At 42.9% G+C, this 25954-nt stretch overlaps 1 protein-coding gene across 2 annotated transcripts in view; it reads right to left on the reverse strand.

Moving 5' to 3' along the window:
- Positions 1-25954, reverse strand: part of GATA4 (GATA binding protein 4) — a 185392-nt gene that overhangs the window by 69883 nt on the left and 89555 nt on the right. Inside the window, exons 1-2 of one of the 2 annotated variants that reach the window (XM_068280037.1) lie at positions 15909-15953; positions 10164-11014 (exon numbers count right to left, since the gene is read on the reverse strand). In XM_068280037.1, coding sequence (XP_068136138.1) covers positions 10164-10686 — 523 coding nt within the window. In that variant the 5' untranslated portion in view covers positions 10687-11014; positions 15909-15953. Of the gene's footprint in view, positions 1-10163; positions 11015-15908; positions 15954-25954 lie in introns of those variants that run through there. The other variant, XM_068280036.1, reaches the window with a different exon arrangement.

Genomic DNA, 25954 nt, shown 5'->3' on the forward strand with positions numbered 1-25954 from the left:
AAAGCATAATGGTCAAGTCCTCCATCATCCAAATTGCTATATTATGGATCAACATTGCCCAAGTTTTTTCAATTTAAAGTGAAACCTCCGGACTAAAAAGGCTTGGTGTTTCTTTAACAGTTTCACAGCATCAGAACTTTGTTTTTCTTACCAAAGAATCATTTTTAGCTGCATTTTTTAGCTAAGCTCCACCCATCAAAGAAAACTGCCCGGGCTTTTTTTCCCCCTGATTCTGTGCAAAGCATGATGGGATTTCCCATGTTGTTGTTCATGTTGCCTAGCAACTGGGAGGGGTGATCAGCACACAGACACTAAAACAGAGTGGGTAAGAGATTATATTAACTATCTAACAATTAACATAACTAATGTAACTTAATGACAGTATGCTTGTTTAGGCTGAAGTTCCTCTTTAACTTCTCCATTTCAGTGCGCAGCCAGCTGAACATTTTGCAAAACTGACAGTACCTACCTTACAACAGTAGTAGTAGTCGTCTTTTTGAAGGGATATTTCCATGGTACATGAAGTTAGTGTAATCCATTACATCAACTTGGAATTCTTAGCATCTTTTTGACCATCTCTAGTGCCCACTATGTAAATTCTATAGCTTAGTACAAAAAAAACAGGCCCTTATTCAGTACAGGTAAAGCCAAACATCCTCTATGTGATGACAGCCCTATCCAGACTGTTCCTTAACCTCAAACTGATCAGGGAGTAGTGGTAATTCCACCACCCTGTACCATTCCATTTAGATCATATTTGAGTAGACAAAATTTTCTAGAAGCTGGTCGACAGATTGGCCTCCTGGGTTTTTTTTTTGTTTTTTTTTTTGGGGGGGGGGGGGGGGGGGGAGGGCTCAGAATTTAACAAAACGTTTATGGGGTGAGAGACTTAGAGAGATCTGATGGAAAAAAAAAACATGGTGTTTACCATGCATTACAGCATAACAGAAACGGTATAATGCACTATACAATTTTCTGGCAGATTTACCTGCCAGATCGATTATTTCCAACATGTCCAATCTGAATTTCGATTGATTTTTTGTTCAGTTCTATGAAAATGGATAAAACATCGAAAAAAGATCTAAAATTCAGATCGGACAAGTTAGGAATAATCGATCTGGCAGAAAATGGTATGTTGTGTAACTAGCATCATACATAATGCTCGGTACACACACTTCAATTTCCTGACGGGAATCGGATGGTTATTTCTGACATGTCCGATCAGTTTCTGATCAATAAGGAAATTTTGTGAAGTGATCATATGAAACTCGATCCCTTTATTGACCAGGAACAGTTTGGACATGTACACGCGATACAACTTGGATCGTGTGTATCCAGCATAGGAAGTTACCTGGAGCAGATAATTTTAAGGCAATGGTTTTTAGTTGTCACACAGGAGGACATTTATGAATCAAGCCTCAGCAATATAGTAGAAGGTGAAAAAGCTAGAAAAAAAAAGAAAAAAGAAAGAAAAAGAAATCCTTCCATATACTGGTACTTAAATAAGATGCAGGTCAATATTTACGGTACCAGATAAGCAATTGATTGTGCCGCAACCTTCGTAAATTCCCCAAGTATATTATTAAACAATCCAAACGGATCAATCTAGAACTGCCATAAACATCTGAAAACCCCAACAAAGAACGCAGGACCAGAGCTCACAACCAAACCATATTGAGCTAGTGCAGAAAGGTCTTCATTGTATTCACATCATGTAGAAATAAAATACTGTAGCAATGTTTCAAAATACATTCAACTACCTCTGTACTTGTTCTAGTATATTCCAGGGATCATTTAGATGTGTGGCACAAAAACAGTACTAATTAAGCATTTTTATAAAACTGGAAGAACAACCAACCAAACACCAACAAGTAACATATACACAAGGAAAGAAAGAAAAAAGGTTGAGGAGAGAGAGAATAGTCTTTGCAAAAACTTTAAATCACAACAACACCTCATCAAAATTTTCGCAGATCGAACATTAGACAATTAGAGTCCATTTTCTCCTAAAGAAATGCCCTCCATGCCACGGCAAGCAGGCAAATACTCAAAATAACGGACTTTTTTTTCCATACCTTTTGCAATTGGCAAAGTTATTTTAAACAGAAGATGAAAAAAATATCTCCTAGGAGAAAAAAAAAAAAAAAAAAAAAGAAAAGAAAAAAAAAAGTAAATTGAATAAAATGACCAAGGTCTATAGGATTACAAAAAAAAAAAAAAACAGAGCAGAAGATGACCGTTTAAGACCTCACTGCTACTATGTTGCCTTATAACACAAGTATTCCATAATATTTCGTTAGCGTACTTTATTTGTAAGGAAAAGTATATTCTTGCACATAAGGCGGTACAGCCATTTTTGGTCCGATTTAAGCACCCAGGATAAGCTGCATCATGATTAGGTTTAGTGCGAAACTTTATTAAAGCCTTCACTTAGATGCCAACTTATTTGGTTGAAATATGAGAAATATTTAAGTATTAAGTAAGTAGGTCTAAACATTTTTTGCAGATTTATTGGGGAGGTATATTTTGCTGCAACTTGACTCATGTGATTTATTGTCAATTTCCAATGACGGCAGTAGTTTTTTTTTTTTCACCCCTCAGGTAAAAAAAATAAAAACTGTTTGGAGTCAGTTCAAAATGGCACGAATAGCTTCCCATTTATGTTCTCTTAAATTGCAATATTGCAGAAGTGAAACATGGGAGGGGGTGGAGGTATTCTTCATACAACATGGTCCCTTGTATGAGAATCAAAGAACAAACATTACTTTTCTAAATATTTAATCTGCCTGTATTTACAATTTACTTTTGGCCACTTCTTTTAAGAGGCCCCCCCTTCCACCATTGCTAAGCTATTGTTTCAAAGGGGATCAATCACAAGAAAAGAAAACTTGGGACATGTTAGACATCAATCATTTCACACAGTTTTATCAACCCTGTGTGCGGAATACTTCTGTAATTTAAAGTGTCTCTGTGAGCTGCCACAGTGAATAATTCTCACTAGAGCCAAAAAGATAACACAGAACTCGGTGCAGCTTCTGAACAGAGGATTGGCTGCTCTTTAAAAAGGTGTCGGGTATTTAAATAGGGGATCCAAGCTTAATTGTTATTATTAATTGTATTTATAAAGCGCCAACATATTACCCAGCGCTGGGCAATAAATCTATACAATGATACAAGGATGACAGACATAACAAGGTTATACAACATAGGACAAAGTTATACATGCAAATTGTACAAAATATATGATCATGCGATATGGGCTGGTTAGGTAGGCCCAGTAATACAAATACAGGTTGTCATAGGACAGGAGCACATGATCCTGTAGATTACACTATGGAGTGGAGGACCCTGCCAGAGGCTTACAATCTAAAGGATTAAATGGGTTTGATCACTGCATGGAGCTTGAATAACCAAAACAGCAAAGAACATAATTCAACAACAACTGTTAATGTTGTAGATATGATACTAGACTCGGATTTTCATTTAGGCTAAGTTCTCAGTGGGGGCATTCAATTTTGATACAACTTTAACGTCATAACCCAAAATGACAATGCAACAAAAAAGTACTAACTCACATTAACGCCGTGTTAACGTTGCATACAGTAGGTACAGCGAAGCATACAGGCAATGAAAGGTATGCTTCCCTGCATCTGTTAACTTGCGCGTTTCACTGCAGCAGTGCATTACCATAAGACAACATTTACAACACAATGCTAACATTGCACTGTGAACGTCACATAGCCTGTACATTGCAGTGCGGTTAACAGCGTTAGATGACTTTTTAACGAGAGACCATAACATCCCACTGTGAACCTGGCCTCAAGCTTTTTCATTGATCTAGTAGGGAATACACTGAAATATCAGTGACACACTGCCTGACTTGCACCCAGGTGTAATTCTGCTCCCCTGTACAGGCAAATGCTGGTTATAAAAATATTCTAGTAACTTATCTTGTCTATTCCTACTCCTGTATAGTTTTGTTACAAAAAAAAAAATTAAAAAAGTAAAAACAAAATAGTTCAATAAAATATGTTAACAGAAATTAAACAAATTATAAATACTACTATACCTACTACCATTATTGAATTTAAAGACAAAATGGAAGATTTATCATTAGTATTCCTTGCTAGATAAGCCACTAAATTATATACATAGAACACTGGCTTTTTATTACTGAATATTAATAAAATAATGATTTTTTTTAATCAATCAAGGAGGATAAACAATATTTTAGTATTAACCAATAATAATAATAATAATATCATCCAACAAACAACAACAACTTTCTAAAATCACTGACATTTTCTTTCTTCTCAGGAAATATATGAACCAGTTTTCCATTGACCATCACACACATACACACCAAGTGATAAAATACTAAGTAGCAATATCACAAAACTACTAAATAATTATGGATATCTCACAATAAGTACCTTGTATCTCACAAGTGACATACTGGCTGATTAACTGTGTATATAGTGTGATAGGGTATTCTAGGTCTATACCACTTCAAGTAAGTACCACAATATTTGCATGTTTATGACCTCATATCACACTGGATAGAATATCTGCATGTCCTGCCCTCATCATTAATTAAATCTCTGAGGCCCAGTGCACACCAAAAACCTCTAGCAGATCTGCAAAACGCTAGAGGTTTTCAGAGCGATTCTAGGCATCCTTTGAGAGGTTTTCTAAACATGCCTAGCATTTTTTTGGAGCGTTTTTGTGTAGCAGATTACATATATTGTTACAGTAAAAGCTGTTACTGAACAGCTTCTGTAACAAAAACGCCTCAAACTGCTGATCAGCATTTTTTAGGGCGGTTTTCACCTTTCCTATACTTTTACATTGAGGCAGAAAAGCCTCAGAAATCTAAAAAAAAAAAAAAAAAAAATGCTGCAGCCCCCGAGTTTGCGTTTGTGTAAAAAAAAAAAACGAGCCTCTCTGGTGTGCACCATCCCATTCACTTTCATTAGCCAAGCGGTTTCCCCCCTGCAAGTGTTTTAAAAAACGCTTCAGAACCGCTCTGGTGTGCACCAGCCCTAAGGGCTGGAACCCACAGGAGCGCTTTTGGCAGCACTGCGATACGCTAGCAGTTTGCCAAAACGCTGGGCTAATGTTAATGGATGGGGCAACTTCCACAGGAGCGTTTGCGTTTCTCAGAAACGCAAACGCAGGACATGCAGCATTTTGGGAGCGTTAGCGCTTCAATGTAAAGTATTGAACCGCTAGCGGAAACGCTCAGCAAAACCTAAAGGGCCCTTTTCCACCTGCAATCGCTAGCGTTCATGCTGAACGCTAGCGATTGCTGAATCGCAAAACCGGCGATTCCCCCGACGTTTGCGGACGCGATTTTGCTATGCTATGCACTGCATAGCAAAATCGCGGCAATTATCGCTCCGCCGCGCGTTCGCGTTCCCGACAAAAGCGAATCGCGGTAGTGGAAATGACCTACCGCGATTCCTATGTTAAAAAGCAAACCGTAGCGATTGTAAAATCGCTAGCGGTTTGCGGTTTTGCGATTCAGCCAGCGCAAACGCGCTGGTGGAAAAGGGCCCAAACTGACCGGTTTTGCTAGCGTTTTGCGGTTCAGCACACTGTAACAAAATGAAAAATAATTCACAGGACCAATCAGGATAAAACCGCAAAACGCAAAACGCCAGGCACCCGCTGGGGAAAAAAATACAATGTTGCAAAACACGACCAAAAACGCGCATGAATCCGCTTGCAAACCGCTCAGACAAAACGCTAGCGGTTGCGTTTTGCGTTTGCGGTTTTCAGTGGGTTCCAGGCCTAACACTGGTCTTGATAAACTATGGTTCTTCAAGACTGATCACCACTAGGGAATAGAAGTGATCATGGAAACCTGGCCTCAATGTATTTAACCGAGATAAAAATGCAATAAAGGAAGTAAGAATTTGCAATCCACATTTGGGTCATATGGACCACAGCGTTGTTGAAAGTTTAGCGAAATACACAATTGCATCCATGTGCAAAATTATTTTTAAATAAATCCAGAGCTACCTGCACCAATGGGTGGGTACAGAAAACTGCAACTAAAAAAAGTATCCAGATTAAAGTATAGCAGGTCCATATTCTTTGAACTGAGCCAAATAAACTGCCCATGGAATTTTAAACAATTTAATAATTTCTTTAATACAATTGCCTACAATACTGCTACAGATCTACGTATCTATACTAAATGCAAAATTTATTTATAAAGACACAACTTTTACCTACAGTGTATATTTTGTTTTGTTTTTTTACATTTTCAGTGCTAAAAATATTTTTCCCAACAACTATAATTTGGACTCTCCTAAAAAAAAAGTAACAAATAACTTCCATTTGAGCGAGTAGCTGCTGCCATGTATAAAAAAACTCGTCTTTCCTGAATATCGTATGATTAACCTCATATGTATCCTTTGTAAGCTGGCAATGGCTCGCTCAACTTTTTGTGTTTTGGGATTTGTTATACATTTTACTAATTTTCACATGTGTCGCTGTAATTACTAGATCTACCAATTCTGTGTTTTGTACAAATGTCTATATTTGGTGTATACCACTGTCTGTATTATGATGTACCTCATGTTTGTTTCTTACTTTGCACAGCACCGTGGAATAGGTTGGCACTTTATAAGTGAATAGAAAATAAAAAATAAATCTGCTCAATTAACTACATTTTGTGATTACTAAAATATGTGATGGTTTTGGGTAATAATTGACCAAACCCCCCATCCCCAGTACAAACATACTTGATGTTCTACTGAGCAGGTTCTTCTAGCTTATGGAGAAGGAATAAATAGGACGGGATCTTAATATGATCATCAACAGATCACAAAAAGGAGTCCACCAACACTGATGGACCCATCACGAAGAATTGTTTTAGGCAATAGACATTTGGCTACTGCACATTGGTTTTACATTGCAGTTAGACATTTGTCAACCAAAATTACTAATTCTGGGTATTTCTGCATAAAAAAGACTGATGTCTGTACAGAAAGGACTCGAGAATTTTTTTTGAATGTTCTGGGCCAGCCACTTTTTGATTTTTTTACCCACTATGGGAAACCTGCTTCTCCTTCCTCTAACCTCAGCCAAGCATACAATCACCTCAAGCGTAGTAAGGTCTTTGCGGCCGTAAACATTGTCAACTTGTTCTCATTTTCAACCACTTCAGATAACCGTACATTTCACTAAGTTCCCCACTATCTCACTGCACACAAGTCCCCCCCCATTATTGTTTTCATGGAAGAAAAATAATACTAACTAAAACACATTAGTAAAGCACCTTTCTCCCATTGATAAAAGTTAGTTTAAGGTCTTGTAAGGTATTTTTTGCTGTTTGGCGTTTCAAAATGTAAGCAAAACGTGTATGTATGAAAAGAAAGTGTGTGTGTGGTCTTTTTTTTTTTTTTTTCAAATAACACAATTACCCCCACCATTTGCAGTTAGTGGGTGGGATTTGCAATCCTGTATTTTTCTAATTTCAGGGAATGCTAACAAACTTTTTGAAAATTTTTTTTTTTTAAATGCTTTTTTTTTGTAAAATCACATGTGATGTAATATGCAGAAATTTGGACAACAGTTGAAATCATTTAGAAAATATTTTTTGCAGTAACAAGTGTGAAGGGTCGACGATACAATATAAATAAATATAAATACTCTAGTCGCTGTGTGACCCGCGGTGCTACATAACAAATGGCCTCAGACCAGGCCAATAAACACTTATTAGGGAAATATATCTTCCATCTCTGGCTAAACCCTCCTGGAACCGCCACATTAGAATATTTCCCATACACTGCAAACAGTGACCTTGAGTATAATGCTATGTGACCTCCACAATGTACTAGACTTGTAGCACCTTCTAACTGACATCTTGATGAATTGCAGGGCATGGGATGCCTTCATGATTGAACACACTATTAAACGCCCAACATGTACTTCATACAGCAGAGCTTCAGCTGGCAGGCAGTGTGCTCTCCAGAATGACAAATATTATGGAAGAAATGACACAACTATAGAATGCCTCACACATTCAGCTCAGGGCTGTCACTGGAGACCATATTACAGGAGAGGAGCCTGTGGTATCTTATAGTGCTGTACAGGGAGGATGATTGATGCAGCAAGCACTATATCACACTGGCCTATGCAGGGTATACAGCTGATCTACCTAGAGTATATTATACATTATTCTGATGTGCGCAGCATGCTGTATTCTTAGCAATGTTATTAAATACGCCTATATGCTCAGGACACACACTGCCTGGTAACAATAATAAATCTGGCTGGCCTTCTGAGCAGAGTGAACAAAATAATAAATGTTAAATTTTAAACATGTTTAAAAAGCAGCAGATGATATAATTGTTGGCAAAATGGAAGGAAATAATAATTTCTTATGTATCTCTTTGCACAGTGTGCAATAGCAACTAATAATCTTTGTAATCAACAATAATAAATTATGTGGACTATATGTGGTAAAGTTTTAAAAAATAAATTAAAAATCACTCATTTTTGGTATCGTTTTTGAGCAGCTCTGTTTTCACACTACTGTGAAATGTAGGTGCCTGAATATATATATATATATATATATATATATATATATATATATATATATATATATATATATATATATATATATATATATATATATATATATATATATATATATATATATATATATATATATAAATTTTAGTTCTATTAAAACATTTCTAATGATAATAATTTAGATTGTAAGCTGGCAAGGGCACGGTTCTCTCCCCCTTTTGTGTCTTGGAAAGCATTGTACATTTTATTCATCATGTTACTTTTATCACTGTCATTACCACTTCTGTATGCTGTATGATTCTTTGTATTTTGTCACTAATTATGTATCTTGTATATTAGTGTACACTATTGTCTGTATTATTATGTACCTCATGTTTGTTTCTTACTTTGTACAGCGCCACGGAATATGTTGGCGCTTTATAAAAATAATAATAATAATAATAATAATAATAATAATAATAGCACTCCGTACAATGGATAATAATTATATTAAAACATTTCTAGCAATTTATTGCACTCTGTACGATATATATTTAATAATTAATAATAACAATAACAATAACAATAATAATTATTAAATATATATCGTACAGAGTGCAATAAATTGCTAGAAATGTTTTAATATAATTATTATCCATTGTACGGAGTGCTATTATTATTATTATTATTACATAACATCAATAAATCCTTACAAACAGAATGAAGCATGGTTTCACTTAATGCTAGTACTTCTTTTAAATACTTGCGCATGCCTGCTGTAAAATATAGGTGGCCTAGCCTATGGTAAGGATAAATAACTAGAATACACTTGTTGCACACTGGCAATATAAACAGCAAGTTATATAACATAGTAATAATTATATGATTAACATAGTATCCTGAATGCTTGGAGATTAAATACTGATATCAAATATAACAAAAGGTAAAAAACAACAAGATCTGAGACGCTAAGCAGTATTAAGAGTATTTTATAAACTAGCATTTTAACACCCAATAAATATTATGCAGAGTATCAGGAATGATCAGGAACAATTATGATAATAAACACAGTATGCAAGAAGTGAATAAAAAAAATCGTGATAATCCACTCAGTGTGCAAGGAAAAATAGTATATAGAAAAATATAATATAAAAAAGAATATATTTATATAAAATTTTGATCTATTATCTGATCGGGCAACTGAATATTATATTATACATTTACTAAATGGAATAATGCATGCACAGGCATGTACTGTGCAAAATATTGCAGGTGCCATCATATGGTTAAAGTGCAGCAGAATTGGCATTATACATTCAATTGAAACGATTTTAGTTTTTGTTTCACAGTAGAAAAAAAAAGTTTTATATGAGTATAGCGCCAGCATCTTCAGTGGCACTGTACAATACACAATCACAAATAAAATCAGTATGTGTTAAATAGGAAGGCGGAGATACAGCATTCATACTACATTTAAAAAAACTACTTTGACAATCGTCAGTGCTTTTACCAAAAACTCTGATCTAATCTGCCTTTGCCATACAAGATAACCAGGATGTCTCACAGTACACAGAATATCATAGGAATGTTACAGAGAAGATCATTGAATGCCATGCGGGCAGATAGGCAACACTTACCCATATTGTGGTGCCTGGCAACTCCGGGTCCTCCTCGGTTCTGCAGGTTATGCAGCATGGAGCTGTCGAAGGGGCTGGTAGTCCAAGCAGTACTCATGTCCTGGGCCACATAGGCTGGGTAGGGGCTGCTGTAGCTGGCACCGAGGCCCCGGCCATACTGCTCTCTGCCATTGGCGGTGATGGCCAAAGGGCTGCTGTAGGAGACTTCTCTGGAGGAGGCAGCGCTGATGGGGGGGCTGGAGGAGAAGGCAAAGCGGGGGGACACAGGCTGGTGGGGGGTCCCGTGGTTGTAGGACGAGCTCTCTGCCCCAGCCTGCGCCCACATGTTGTGTCCGGACACCTGGTTGCTCTGCTGAGAATGACCAGCGCTCTGGAGGTAGGGCAGAGCGGGGATCATGGTGGACACCCTGGTGGTGGGAACGTAGACCGGTGAAGAAGCGGCCCCACCATGCATGAAGCCACCAGCCCCCTCATAAGATGGGGGTCCATGGTTGGCAGCAGCCATAGCTATGCTCTGATACATCCTTCCAGCGATTTACAAGCCACAAATCCAAAGATCTTCTCGGTCACAGAAGCCTGGACCCAGGAGGACCTATCAAGAAGATCCCAGACTTCCAACAGAGGAACCAGGCTTCCAGATCCGTCCTTTCTGGAAATCCCAGCCTTCTTCCGAAAAAGCCTGTATCCTGGATCTCTCCCTTCCCTGGACCTCAGATTTTCCTCCACCACAGTCCACAGAGGAGTTCCACAGTTCAGCAGCTGCCGAGAAGATCACATCCACTCATCTTCTGAGCTCCAGATTACAGTGAGCAGGCTCCTCCCCCTCTGGTGGCATTTATACCTGATGACACCTACAATGTAGACAGAGACAACAGTCACTGCAGAGGAAGACCCCCCCATTCAATAATGAGGTTACACAGGGCGGCTCACAGGTGACAGACAGCATTGTCCAAAGCCTGACCAGGTGACCAGCATCACCTTTGTTCTGCTAAGGTCTTACCGGCACAGGTTGGATCCAGAGCTTATTTAGACTACTTAATAAATAAAAACAAGCTCATGAATGCTCTTTCTGCTCTACCCTTGTCAAAAAAAATAAATAATAATAATATGGCGGCCAATGTATATAATTCTATATGGTAAAACGGGATTTTGCTGTTTCATATAATTTACATACACAAAAAAAACGCATCAAGCATCTACTAGCTAGACATTAATTCTAGAAACCGAAATATTTTACTAGGAAATTGTCAGATCCTCATTTGGCCACTATGATTTACTTTTTTGTATACACACACTTATATTTTATAATCACGCTATATTTAACGTAAGTAACGATAGCGTTTATATTTAACGTTAGTAAAAAGTAATAACGTTACTTTTATTATTTTTGGGCGAGTTTTTTTTTTATTTTTGCATTCGCTGTAGTTGTCGCGACAATTTGAGGATAATGAAAACTGATGGGCTATATTTAATGCATAGAAGACGTCCCTCCATAAAGGATGACACTGCTGGGATAGTATAGATTTTTGATGTAGAATTTTTATTTAACTTTATGTTTCGTGCGCATTGTAAAATGATTTATTGGCAATAATGCTAGTGTTGTATTATAAGTGTAGGTACAGCCAGCAGGAATGGTGTTGGGCGGGGGGGGGGGGGTTGTGTATCCCAACCATAGCTTCACACAATCACCAAACCCCGCACTCATTTAGCTTAATTGAGTTTTCTACGCGGGGCGAATTCAATTCTTTCAACTTAATTTCGTTAAAGATTTGTTTTTCTGATAAACTGTACATATTGTCGTCTTGTATTTGGCAAAATATTTTGTGTTACGTTTCTGCAAACGCTTTATGAGTGTTCCTCACGGGATAGTAAAAAAAATAAAATAAAAAAAAAGAATTATAAAAATATATATATATATATATATATATATATATATATATATATATATATATATATATATATACACACACACATCTATATATATATACATCTATATATATATATACACACATCTATATATATACACACATCTATATATATATACACACATCTATATATATATACACACATCTATATATATACACATCTATATATATATATACATCTATATATATATACACACATCTATATATACACACATCTATATATACACACATCTATATATATACACATCTATATATATATACATCTATATATATATACATATATACACACATACATACATACATACATACATACATACATACATACATACATACATACATACATACATACATACATACATACATACATACATACATACATATATATATATATATATTGTTCGAGTGTGAGTATATATGTAAATTTTACAAACGTGTATACAGGCAGATTATATTATAGTTTTGCCTCTGCTATACAAAGTAAAAAATAAAATATAGCAACATGGGTACTTATGTGGTAGTGAATGGTTCAGCTAATATCCAATAAATCATGGATAGATAGATAGATAGATAGATAGATAGATAGATAGATAGGATAGATAGCTAGATAGAGATGTTCTGAGAGTATAGGGCATGGTGGGGATGTCGGGGAGGGTATGGGGGTCGCCCCAGGTCGGGAGGTGCAGGGATTGGGCACACAGAGCATGTGGGGGTCTCAGGGATGGTGGGGATCTCGGGTAGGGTATGGGCAGTGGCGTAGCTAAGGAACAGTGGGCCCCGATGCAAGTTTTACAATGCCCCCCCCCCCCCCCCCCCCCCAAGCACTCTATACGTAACAATTGATATGGCGCACAAAACCTGCCAATGGTAACTACAGTGTCAGAGGTGCAAGAAAAGGATGGGAAGCAGTTTGTTAAGGATTACCACTATTCAAAGTATCTATAGAAGTGATTATTATGATCACAGGACCAATAGAGAGCTAATACTGTAGTTGAGGAGGCCCCTTCAGGTACCTCTGCAACCCCTATTGCTACGCCCCTGGGTATGGGGGGTGCCCCAGGTCAGGAGGCGCAGGGATCGGGCACACAGAGCATGTGGGGGTCTCAGGGATGGTGGGGGTCTCGGGGAGGGTATGGGGGGGTGCCCCAGGTCAGGAGGCGCAGGGATCGGGCACACAGAGCATGTGGGGGTCTCAGGGATGGTGGGGATCTCGGGGAGGGTATGGGGGGGGGTGCCCCAGGTCAGGAGGCGCAGGGATCGGGCACACGCCCTATTGACACAGGAGGAGTGCATAGCTGTGAATTGTCCGCAGAGCCAGCTAACCATTAACCTCTAGTTGGCTGCGGTCAGTGTGAGGGGATGATAGGACTTATCTGAGATGATTGTATATTCCCGCTCCCCTCTCTGCAGGGAAGAGCCAGTGTGAGATAAGGGCCAGATAAGGGGAGATAGCAGAGGGGGCCACAGACAGTGCAGCAGCCTGAGTCTGCGACCACCACAGACACCCGCACAGCCCCTCACTGGCAGCACATTAACATTGTCATCTGCACCAACTGGGCTGTAATTCCATCAAGAGGAGAGCAATTATCTGCTGAGATGGAGAGCCCCTCCCCCATAATAATGGCACCGGCCAGCCACTGTGCAGCCCCTGCCCACCCAGATGGCATAGTGCGACCCCCATAACGGAGTCTGCACCCCCCAGGGGAGCAGCCATGTCTGCCTATAAACCGCCGTCTCTCTCTCTCTCTGCAGTGCTTCCCTATACATTATCTAGTCACTGTGCACACCTATACATTATCCACACAGTGCATCTCTATACATTAGTCACAGCGCATCCCTATACACTAGCCAGTGCATCCCTTATATTATTATCTAGTAGTGGTCACATGCATCCCTATACATTATGTACTTAGTGTATCCCCCATGCATTATATAATCACAGTGCATCCCTATACATTATGTACTTAGTGTATCCCCTATACAGTATCTAGTCACAGTGCACCCCTATACATTATCCCGAGCGCACCCCTATACATTATCCCGAGTGCACCCCTATACATTATATCATTACTGTGCATCCCCCTATACATGCATACATTATCTAGTCACTGTGCAACCCCTATACATTATATACTCAGTGTATCCCCCATACATCATCTAGTCACAGTGCAGCCTGTACATTCTCATCACTGTACACGGGATAATGTATAGGGATGCACTGTGATTATATAATATATAGGGGATACACTAAGTACATAATGTATAGGGATGCATGTGACTAGATAATGTATAGGGGATACACTGAGTACATAATGTATAGGGGTGTACAGTACACCCCTATACATTATGTACTCAGTGTATCCCCTATACATTATCTAGTCACATGCATCCCTATACATTATGTACTTAGTGTATCCCCTATATATTATATAATCACAGTGCATCCCTATACATTATCTAGTCACAGTGCATCCCTATACATTAGTTAGTGTATCCCCTATACAGTATCTAGTCACAGTGCATCCCTATACATGATGTACTCAGTGTACCCCCTGTACATTATATAATCACAGTGCATCCAGTGTATCAGCCATACATCATCTTCACCTAGTCACAGTGCATCCTGTACACTATCTCATCAGTGTACATCCATATACATTTTCTGGTCCCAGTGCATCTCCCCTAAATCTAACATTCTGACTGGTCAGCTCAGGGGCACCAAGATCAAGAGGAAAAAAAAGGGAAGTTCTTAAATGGTGTATAACAGGGAGTGCGTGAGTGAGTCTCTCTACAAATTATTAATATCAGCGAGAGGAAAACGAAACTGCAATTTTATCTAGCCAATTGGGGGGGGGGGGGGGGGGGGGACCTAACAGAAACAACCACCCTCTAACCATATGGAAAAAATGGCAGCATTACATATAGCATAATACACGCGGTATGTAAACAGCCAGGATAAAGCAGCCAGGACTGCAATCAGATAGATACTAGATACTAATTCTCGTATGGAGGAGTGTTTTATAGGAATTTTTAATTGAAATTTCCGTATTAAAAATTGTTTATAACTTCCAAACAGGTCTTCCTTGGAGACTATACACTATAAAATGCCATTCTAGTGGTTACTATAGGATAATTATGGGCACAAGCCCTGCCTCCCAACACCCCCCCCCCCCTTTTTTTTTTCTTCGCTATTCACCTGGAACCCTACATTTTCCTAGCTCAGTACAGTACCCCATACTCCTGTTATTGTTATTCTTATTTCATACCCCTTGTTCTTATCACCCCCCAGCCTGTATTACAGACCAGCAGAAACCATTCCTATCTTTACTATTACTACTATTCAGTTACATAGCGCCAACACCTTTGTGGCGATGTACAGCGTTGTCATGTATGCGTTACATACGCTCTATCCTAGCTCGGCATAGAACTCCCATATGTCAATGCAGAACCCATACACCCCAATGCCTCCACATCACATCCACTCTCTGCACAGTGTAGCAGTCCTAGACACCTATATAACCCCCCAGCGCAGGACCCCTGTATCCTGCAGATCTCACTTGTCACACTCACAGTGCAGCCTTCCCCTCTCCCTGCATATCCCGTCCCTCGTCTCAGTACAGAGATCCTTCCTGTCAGCCTGTAGAATACATAATACTATATAGAATAGACCGCTTTATAACCCTATGTAAGTTCCTCATCTGCCTGGGAAACTCAGACCCCCCCCCCCCCCTCCCCTCCCATGTATGATCAGAGCCCCCACTCTCTGCAGTCAGCCCACCTCTGTACCCCTCCCCCAGCCTCAGGGCAGCCCTGGGTCACCCACCTTATAGAATGGCAGAGAGGAGCTGCCTGGGGCCTGCTGATGGCTGGAGGGAGTCAGCAGTGGGTCCTGGGTCAGTACAGCACCAGGCAGAGGAGGAGGGGGTGTTAGGCCTCCCCCTCCTCCTGCTGAGGGCCTGGCTTCTCTCCATCACGTGGCCTGGCCTCCAGTATCTCCTCCACCATCAGCAGGCGCCAGGCTTCAATCCTGTTCAAAAACACACTGCAGCAGCCAAAGTCCAAACCTCCCTCTCTGGAAACTCAAATATGCCTGCGTGGGAGTGACAGCAGCAGCATGGCTGAGGAGGGCTTCCCCCGTCCCCTGGGGTGGCTGCAGGGACCTCAGGAGCAGCAAGGCTGAGGAGGGCTTCCCCCCTCCCCTGGGGTGGCTGCAGGGACCTCTGGAGCATCATGGCTGAGGAGGGCTTCCCCCGTCCCCTGGGGTGGCTGCAGGGACCTCAGGAGCAACCTGGCTGAGGAGGGCTTCCCTCGTCCCCTGGGGTGGCTGCAGGGACCTCAGGAGCAGCATCGCTGAGGAGGGTTTCCCCCGTTCCCTGGGGTGGCTGCAGGGACCTCAGGAGCAGCATGGCTGAGGAGGGCTTCCCCCGTCCCCTGGGGTGGCTGCAGGGACGTCAGGAGCAGCATGGCTGAGGAGGGCTTCCCCCGTCCCCTGGGGTGGCTGCAGGGACGTCAGGAGCAGCATTGCTGAGGAGGGCTTCCCCCGTCCCCTGGGGTGGCTGCAGGGACGTCAGGAGCAGCATGGCTGAGGAGGGCTTCCCCCGTCCCCTGGGGTGGCTGCAGGGACCTCAGGAGCAGCCTGGCTTATGAGGGATTCCACCGCGCCCTGGGGTGGCTGCAGGGACCTCAGGAGCAGCATATCTGAGGAGGGCTTCCCCCACCCCCAGTTGTCACCTCAGTGTGTCACATGGGAGGGTGCGCATGCCTCTCATTATAAAGCCATTTATCCCGTGTTCTGCTAATGACTGCGGTGACAGCGACCACCAGGAGACGACCTATTGGAGATGCCATGCGGTCAGGCAGTCCTGATAGAGAGAAGGCACTCCATATCTGACACTGTGCAAATAGCATGTAATGCTGGGGAGTCCATTATAATGGGGGGGGGGGGGGGGGGGGCACTGTCCCCTGTGTGACCGGCCACCACTGCTCATGCCTGACACTGCAACACTCAGATGGGCAGCGGGGGTGAAAATAATGTGATGCCCATTGCCAAGCCAAAGTAGTACTACCAGCACACAAATAGCGGTTTAATGCGAGCCATGGAGAATGTTCTACAGCAGCAACAATAAGTTAATAAAAAAGATTAAAAAATATAAATAGTTTAGCACTTGCTGATTCTGATACAAAAAGTAGCATTATTTGCTAGAAACTTCAAAAACTCTAAACATTGGTCATACTGTACATTGTATTTAATTACATTCCATGTGCTGGGAACGGAGGACTGAGTTTACTATGACGAGCTTCTAAAATATAATAATAATAAATTAATTATTATTATTATTAATTATTATTATTATTATTATTATATTTTAGAAGCTCGTAGCTCGTCATAGTAAACTCAGTCCTCCGTTCCCAGCACATGGAATGTAATGAAATACAATGTACAGTATATGACCAATGTTTAGAGTTTTTGAAGTTTCTAGCAAATAATGCTACTTTTTTCCTATCAGCACAAGAAAGTGCTTAACTGAGTTCAGTAACACAATATTAACCACCAGAGGAAATATATAATATATGTATACTTATTACATAAACATAATTACATATACTGCATGGGTAAAAAAAAAATGAATATAAACACACACACACACACACACACACACACACACACACACACACACACACACACACACACACACACACACACACACACACACACACACACACACACACACACACACACACACACACACACACACACACACACACACACACACACACACACACACACACACACACACACACACACACACACACACACACACACACACACACACACACACACACACACACACACACACACACACACACACACACTTTTACTTTTTTTGCCAAAATATCGCAGCTACAGGCCTCTGTAAAATCACTTCAAGTAATAAACCATTATGACATGTATGTTAGCAGGTACAATCTCGTTTGTTAATAAGATATACTTTTTGCAATTTTGTTGCAAAAACAAACGAACGCTATGCCCTATCAAACGGTCATAGGTAAACCACACAAACATAATTTTTTTTATAGGTTTGTGTAGTTTAGCTATGGCCGTTTGATAGGGCATAGCGTTCTTTTGTTTTTGCAACAAAATTGCAAAAAGTATATCTTATTAACAAACGAGATTGTACCTGCTAACATACATGTCATAATGGTTTATTACTTGAAGTGATTTTACAGAGGCCTGTAGCTGCGATATTTTGAATAAAATATATATATCTATAACTATCTCTCTATATCAGTGTATAGAATCTTGATGGTACGCTTTGAACTGATGTCATGTCTGTCCCGGCTGCTGTTCCTACTCCCCCAGTTATTACAATGTGTCGATGGAGTAATAAATGGTACTACCTACAGAGTACACGCGTGTAGGTCGCTCGGCCGATGCATCTAGCGTGAAGGTGGCTCGGCCGATGCACGCGGTATGCAGAGCCGCAGGAATCTTTGAATTATGGAGGACACACAGGAAGCCCATGGAGAGATTTCTGGGGAGTTCTGCAGTTGAGAACATTAACACACGCCTGCTGTGCCATGGATCATCCTGATGGATCGACCCCTCCACACACACGATCTATCAGGGGTGTGCATCCTACTGGGGCGATAGATCTGCCCCCACGAGATGCTCTCTGCATTGCAATACAGACTCCGGCCGCTTTTATGGTGTGTTGGGGTAAAAAAATAGATCTGTTTTTGTGCACGTGCAATTAAAGGGAACCTGAAGGCTGCCTTATTTATTTCCTTCTAAACAATACAAGTTGCCTGGCAGCCCTGCTGGTCTATTTGGCTGCAGTAGTGTCTGAACCACTGGAGATCAGTAGAGTTTGACTATTTCTACTCAGGGCTCGTTTCCACTATTGCGGTGCGGAATCGCCTGGATTCCACCGCTGATGAAATCGCATGCGGATGCGATTCCCCATGCATTTTTTGCCGCAAATTCGCATGCGATTTTGCATAGGTGAGGGTATATGCGATTTTAACCAGGTCACTGCCTGTGTGAATTTACATTGGTACCTATGCGAATTCGCGGCAAAAACCGCATGGGGAAAACGCATGCGATTTCCCTATTAAATACATTGCATGCGATTCGCATGCATTCCACACGCAGGCGAATTCTGTGGCTCTTTTGTGCGTTTTTTTCACCGCTGAAAAAAAACCGCACCTCAACAACGCTACAGTGGAAACAGGCCCATCCACTTGCATTACATGTGCGAATCCGCATGCGTTGTACGCATGCGGATTCGCGATAGTGGAAATGAGCCCTGAGACTTTAGAAAAATTGGACCAGGTGTCCCCCTCCCTCCACACACACACATCATCACCCCCTGAAGGCCCCTACTGTAACTCCCATGTGAAAAGAACACACCCCCACATGCACACTTTTTTGTTTTACCCCGTTTGCTGGCACAAATACAATTGTATGAGCTGCTAGAAGTGGATTTTTGCATCGTTACTAGAACTTATGCCGGTTAGGCCCGGTTCACATTAGAGTTCCAGGTCCGGCTTCCCCGGACCCGGAACGCTCCGTACACAGCGGATGGTGAATGAATACATTGTTAATCAATGTATCCATTCACACTCGTGCGCCGTCCGGATCCGGATCCGGGAATGCAGCTCCAGGACAATCCGGCTTTTTTCCAACATGCTCCATTTTTGCCGTACGTCCCGGTGCGGCTGCGGACCCGGGCCGGATCCTGACCCGAACATGCGGCCATGCTGTGCAATGAGAAACGGATGTTTCTCATCACACTGGCAATAGGACCGGATGCTTCCAGCACCGGTCCTATGCCACTTGGGGGGCCCGGACTACACGCCGGTATCCCCCACGCTTGCGGTGCCTTTCTGGCACTGCAAAGTATCTAGTTCCGGCTACTTTATTGTAGCCGGAACTGATACATTCCGGATCCGCAACTTGTGCCGCCGTGGCCACCGCAGAGACCCGTACGGTCTCTTTGCGGCCACCGGATCCAGACGCCCGGACACTTGCGGACCCGAACCGCAAGTGTGAATGGGGCCTTACCCACGACCGATGTAATTTTCTGTCAGATTGGTGGTCGAATCGATTACTTCTGACAGGTCCTATCGTTTCTCTGATTTTCCTATCACTTCTGTACAAAATTGATCAGAAAAACAATCAGAAATCAAATTGGACCTTTCCAATAATCAATTTGATTGTCAGGGCTGGAACCCACTAGAGTGTGTTTGAGCGTTTTGGGAGCGCTTGAATTCGATAATTGCGATTAAGCTAGCAATTTGAGATTTATAGTGGGCTCGCGGGCCGCGGCCTTAGTCTGATGGAACATTGCATTGTGTGTACCTGGCATAAAAGGTTGTAAACAAAACATCTCCATAAAGTGCACGGTACACACAATGCAATTTCCCATATAGACAGATCAAATGTATTATTTACGACATTTTCAGTTTTTCTGATGGATTTTGTATAGAAGTGATCAGAAAAATCAGATTAACAATTGGAAATCCGATCGAACCTGTCAGAATCAAATCGATTTTACGCCTCTGATGGGAAATTGCATGGAGTGTACCAGGCAGGCATAGATGTCCAATTTTAGGGCTCGTTTCCACTATTGCGGTGCGGAATCGACTGGATTCCACCGCTGATGAAATCGCATGCAGATGCGATTCCGCATGCGTTTTTTGCCACGAATTCGCATGCGAATTCGCATAGGTGAGGGTATATGCGATTTTAACCATGTCACTGCCTGTGTGAATTTACATTGGTACCTATGCGAATTCACGGCAAAAAACGCTTCGGGAAAACGCATGCGATTTCCCTATTAAATACATTGTGTGCGATTCGCCTGCATTCCACATGCAGGCGAATTCTGCAGGGTGTTCCGTGCAGATTCTCTGCACAATAAAAACGCTCCCGCACAGGGGCGCCACTAGCCATTTTGTCACTCCAGACGAGAAAATCTGCGGCGCCCTGCCCCTCCCCATGGCGCCCTTCCATGCAAATAATTGTAATGCAGCAGCGTTTTACATGGAAATAATCATAATGCGGCAGCGTTTCATCCGAAAATTTGCAATGCAGGCAGTGTTTCACCAGAAAATACACGTAATGTAAGGCTGCAGAAGTGAGCTTACGGGCTGCAGGCCAGTGAAGTGACGTGGCGTCTATTATTAGACGCCGCAAGCCTATTCACCACCTGGGGACACAACATCTGGGAGAGGGGTGGACCACCGTCCCCCCCAAACAGTATTCATGGCCACCTGGTCGGCCTGGCAAATGGGTCAGAAGGAGGCACATACAGGGACAGGAGTCACAAGGGGACTAAAGGAGGCACACGGGGACAGAAGGAGGCACACGGGGACAGAAGGAGGCACACGGGGACAGAAGGAGGCACACGGGGACAGAAGGAGGCACACGGGGACAGAAGGAGGCACACGGGGACAGAAGGAGGCACACGGGGACAGAAGGAGGCACACGGGGACAGAAGGAGGCACACGGGGACAGAAGGAGGCACACGGGGACAGAAGGAGGCACAAAGGGGCACAGAAGGAGGCACAGGAGGACAGAAGGAGGCAGAGTGGGACTGAAGGAGGAACAGGGGGGCAGAGGTAGCACAAGGGGACAAATAAAGGCAAAGGAGACATAAGGAGGCACAGGGGGACAGAAGGAGGCACAGAAGGAGGCAGAGATGGCACAAAGGATGAAAGAAGGATGCACAAGGCACAGAGGTGTCAGCTGCCTGCAACTTACGCTAAGTAGATGTAGCAGAAGCAAGTAATAGAACACCCAGAGGGGTGTGGCTTAATTTAGGGGTGGGGCTTAATCCAGCAACATGGCGCCCCCCAGGACCAATGGCACTCCAGGCAATGGCCTGTACAGCCTATGCCTAGAGGCGCCCCTGCTCCCGCAGACGCATAAGTGGAAACAGGCCCATTCACTTATATTGTCTATGCGAATCCGCATACGCAAGACGCATGCGGATTCGCGATAGTGGAAACGGGGCCTTAGGCCCATTTAGCGACATGACTCTATACTAAATACAAAGCAGTGCAGAAGAGGTCAGCACTAGATTAATACACAGGGAAAAAAATAAAAAATATATAATAATATAAATATATATGCAGTGTGTCTACTTCCTGCTTTCATGGAAGCAGACATAACATTTTGTAGTATCCAATGAGCTTATCTGCCATGGCAGTCAGCTGACCCAGGGGAGAGATCAAATTACAACGTATGATTAGACTTATGCTGGGTACACACGTTGGGATTTCCCGCTCGATCGGGTTTCGATCGACACAGCTGTCGATTTTGCATACTAAACATGCAAAATGGACGGCTGTATCGATCAAAACCCGATCGAGCATGTCGGAAATAATTGAATCGATCCCGTGGATTGAAGGGGGAAATCGCAACGTGTGTACGCAGCATTAGATGAGGGGGAATTAGACAGACTAAAGTCTCTAAATACATACAGTGTGCATTTCTCTGTTTTCCTTCTGTCCTGTGCAACAATTAAGGTCCACTTTAAAGCAAACCCATGGAGGGGGAAACAAACAGAAAAACACTTTTCTGACGCAAGGGAAGTGCGCTCTCTACGCATCTCTCCGTCAGCTGCTGCTGGAGAGATACATAGAGAGCGCACTTCTCTTGCGCAGACTGGCCGCAACTGGCTGGAGTGACGGGACCCGGTACCGAAGAGGGAGAAGGCTGAGGACGGCGGCGTGTGAGCGATCCGTGCGGAGGGGGCGTACGTATAAAATCTTTTACTTTAAAATGTCTCTGGTACATTTTAAGACTCAGAATGAATAAACCAATCAAAGAACACGGATTTTAGTCAAAAATTTTGGCGGAAAGTCCACATTACCGATATTTGGTAATTTTAAAGTGTGCCAGAGCTGAATAAAAAAAAAAAAAAAAAAAGTTTTATACGTACCTGTGGCTTCCTCCAGCCCTATCCGCTCTGATCGCTCCCATGCCACCGTCCTCCGCGGTATCAAGTCCCGTTACTGACGTCAGTCTATGCAGGAGAAGTGCGCCCTCTATGTATCACTATAGCGGCTGCTGGAGAGCTACATAGAGAGCGCACTTCTCTTACGTCAGACTGGTTGAAGTTACGGGACTCGGCACATTGGAGGATGGCGGCGTGGGAGGGACCAATGAATGAAAGTTCGTTAACGATGCTCACAGACAGCCAATTACACGATAAATCATTCACTTTCAGTGACAGTCATGATGGATCTAATCGTGGACGGTCATTCTGATCTCCATTGACCTCAGTGCTAATTACCGCAATCGCACCTGTCTTTTCTTCCCATGGTACTCGAAGAATATGGATCAGGGAACGGTTGTCCGTCGCATCATTCGCCGCTGCGCATCCCCTGATCCATCTCCCGTGGTCTTTGTGTGAGGTATTTAGTTCAAGGGCCCATTCACACTTAAAAGCGCAAAACGGTAACGCTTAGCACTACCCTTTTTGCACGGGTGATTTTACAGCGATTAGCACGGTAAAAATTCCTGTACACTCACTATTCGATGACAGCAATCAGCGCTTTTATAAGCACTATCACAATTGCCAGAAAATGCTGCAGGCAACACATTTTGCGATTGCCGTTAATAACGAAACCCCCACAATCGGCGGCAATCGCGGCAGCATTTTGTGAGCCCTTGTGCTCACAAAATGCGGCCGGGTTAAAGGGGCACTACAGCGAAAAACTGTAAAATGTAAAATATGTGCAAACCTATACAAATAAGAAGTACATTTTTTTTACAGCGTAAAATGAGCCATAAATTACTTTTCTCCTATGTTGCTGTCACAGTAGGCAGTAGAAATCTGACAGAAGTGACAGGTTTTGTACTAGTCTATCTCTTCATAGGGGATTCTCAGCAAGGGTTTTCTTCTTTATTAAGATATTCCCAAAAAAGGATTAAGGCCCAGTGCACACCAAAACCGCTAGCAGATCCACAAAACGCTAGCGGTTTTTGGAGCTGATTTCAGAGCGATTCTAGGTATGTTTAGAGACGTTTTCTAAACACACCTAGCGGTTTTGAGTGCGTTTTTGGGTAGCAGATTACACATATTGTTACAGTAAAAGCTGTTACTGAACAGCTTCTGTAACAAAAATGTCTGGCAAACCGCTCTGAAGTAACGTTTTTCAGAGCGGTTTGCGTTTTTCCTATACTTTACATTGAGGACGAAACGCTTCCGAAAACCGCAAACGTGCAGCAGGAGGCGCGTTTGTGGCTTGGCAAAAACCTCAAACCGCCGGTGTGCACCATCCCATTGCAATACATTAGCCAAGCGTTTTTTACAGGTGGATGCGGCCGGCGGATCGCTCCAAAAACCGCTCGGTGTGCACTAGGTCTTAAACAATGATGCTGGCCAGCTTCCCTGCTCGCTACACAGTTTTTTGGCAGTTGGACAGAGCAACTGCCATTCACTAAGCGCTTTTGAAAATAAATCCCTGAGAATCCCCTATAAAGAGATGGACTAGTCCAAAACCTGTCACGTCTGTCAGATTTCTACTACCTACTGTCAGGGCCGGCCCTAGACTTTTTGCTGCCTGAGGCAAAAAAAAAATTTCCGCCGCCACCCTCTTCCCCCCTCGCCTGGGTCCCCCGTCCTCCGCACCCCTCCAGCCTTACATAGAAGAAGCAGCCGCTATTTGTAAGACGCACGGGCGGTGAGGACTCACCTCTTCCCAGCGTGCGCTCCACTGACATCACTTCCTGCAGCGTTGCAGGAAGTGACGTCAGTGGAGCGCACGCTGGATCGAGGAAGAGGTGAGTCCTCCCCGCCCGTGCCTCTTACAAATAGCGGCTGCTTCTATGTAAGGCTGGAGGGGAGCGGAGGACGGGGGACCCAGGCGAGGGAGGGGGGGGGGTCCGACCCCCCCTCCCCGCCGCTAGGCCCAATACCCCCGTCCTGCCAGCTACCCCTCCAGCTCGGCGGCCGGCTCCCCGCACGGACGGGCGGATGCCGCCCCTGGAAATTTGCCGCCTGAGGCAAAAGTTTCACCCCGCCTCATGAGCGGGCCGGCCCTGCCTACTGTAAGTGACAGCAACATAGGAGAAATGTAATTTATGGCTCATTTTACTCTGGAAAAGATGTTTTTCTTATTTGTATATGTTTGCACATATTTAAAATGTTACAGTTTTTCGCTGTAGTGCCCCTTTAATATTGCAGCTAGCGCTTTAATGCTGGCTACACACGATGTGTTTTTTTTTTCAGTTTGTCTTTAGCTTTTCTTATCAATTTCTATTCCCTTCTATGAGAAATCAAGTGGTAAAACAATCCAAAGTAATATCGGACATGACAAATCAATCGAACGCATCTATCGACCACAAAAATGCAACATGTGTTCCTAGTATTAGAAGCGCTAGTGCTTTGGCGATTAGCAGGAAACGCCCTCCAATTGCCCTAGTGTGAATAGGCCCTAATGCTGGGCATATACGCCTCAATTTTGCAGCTCAATTCTCCCGCTCTATATTTTCGCCACTCGAGTCCGCAGTCAATTCTCATCTTCCGCTCGTTTTTCTTAGCTTTTTCCATTCACTTCAATCCAGAGGCGAAAACGATCGGGCGGGAGATCGGACATGTCGGAAATTATCCATCGAGCCATCTTAATGGCTCAAAATCGAGCCGTGTATTCCCAGCATAATGCTGGGCATACACGGCTAGATAGTGCGCCGTATCGAGTCAGCGGCTCGATGCTGGCGCGTCGCCACTCGTCCGCGCGTATCGATTCCCACTCCAGGGGCAAATCCAGGATTTCCAAGGGGGGGGGGGGTTCCTGAAAGTGGCGTGTGGGCGTGGCCAAAACATGGTGTGGGTGGAGCCAAATACTAGCAGTTTC

The sequence above is a fragment of the Hyperolius riggenbachi genome, chromosome 4, assembly GCF_040937935.1.
Source record: "Hyperolius riggenbachi isolate aHypRig1 chromosome 4, aHypRig1.pri, whole genome shotgun sequence".
Lineage (NCBI taxonomy): Eukaryota > Metazoa > Chordata > Amphibia > Anura > Hyperoliidae > Hyperolius > Hyperolius riggenbachi.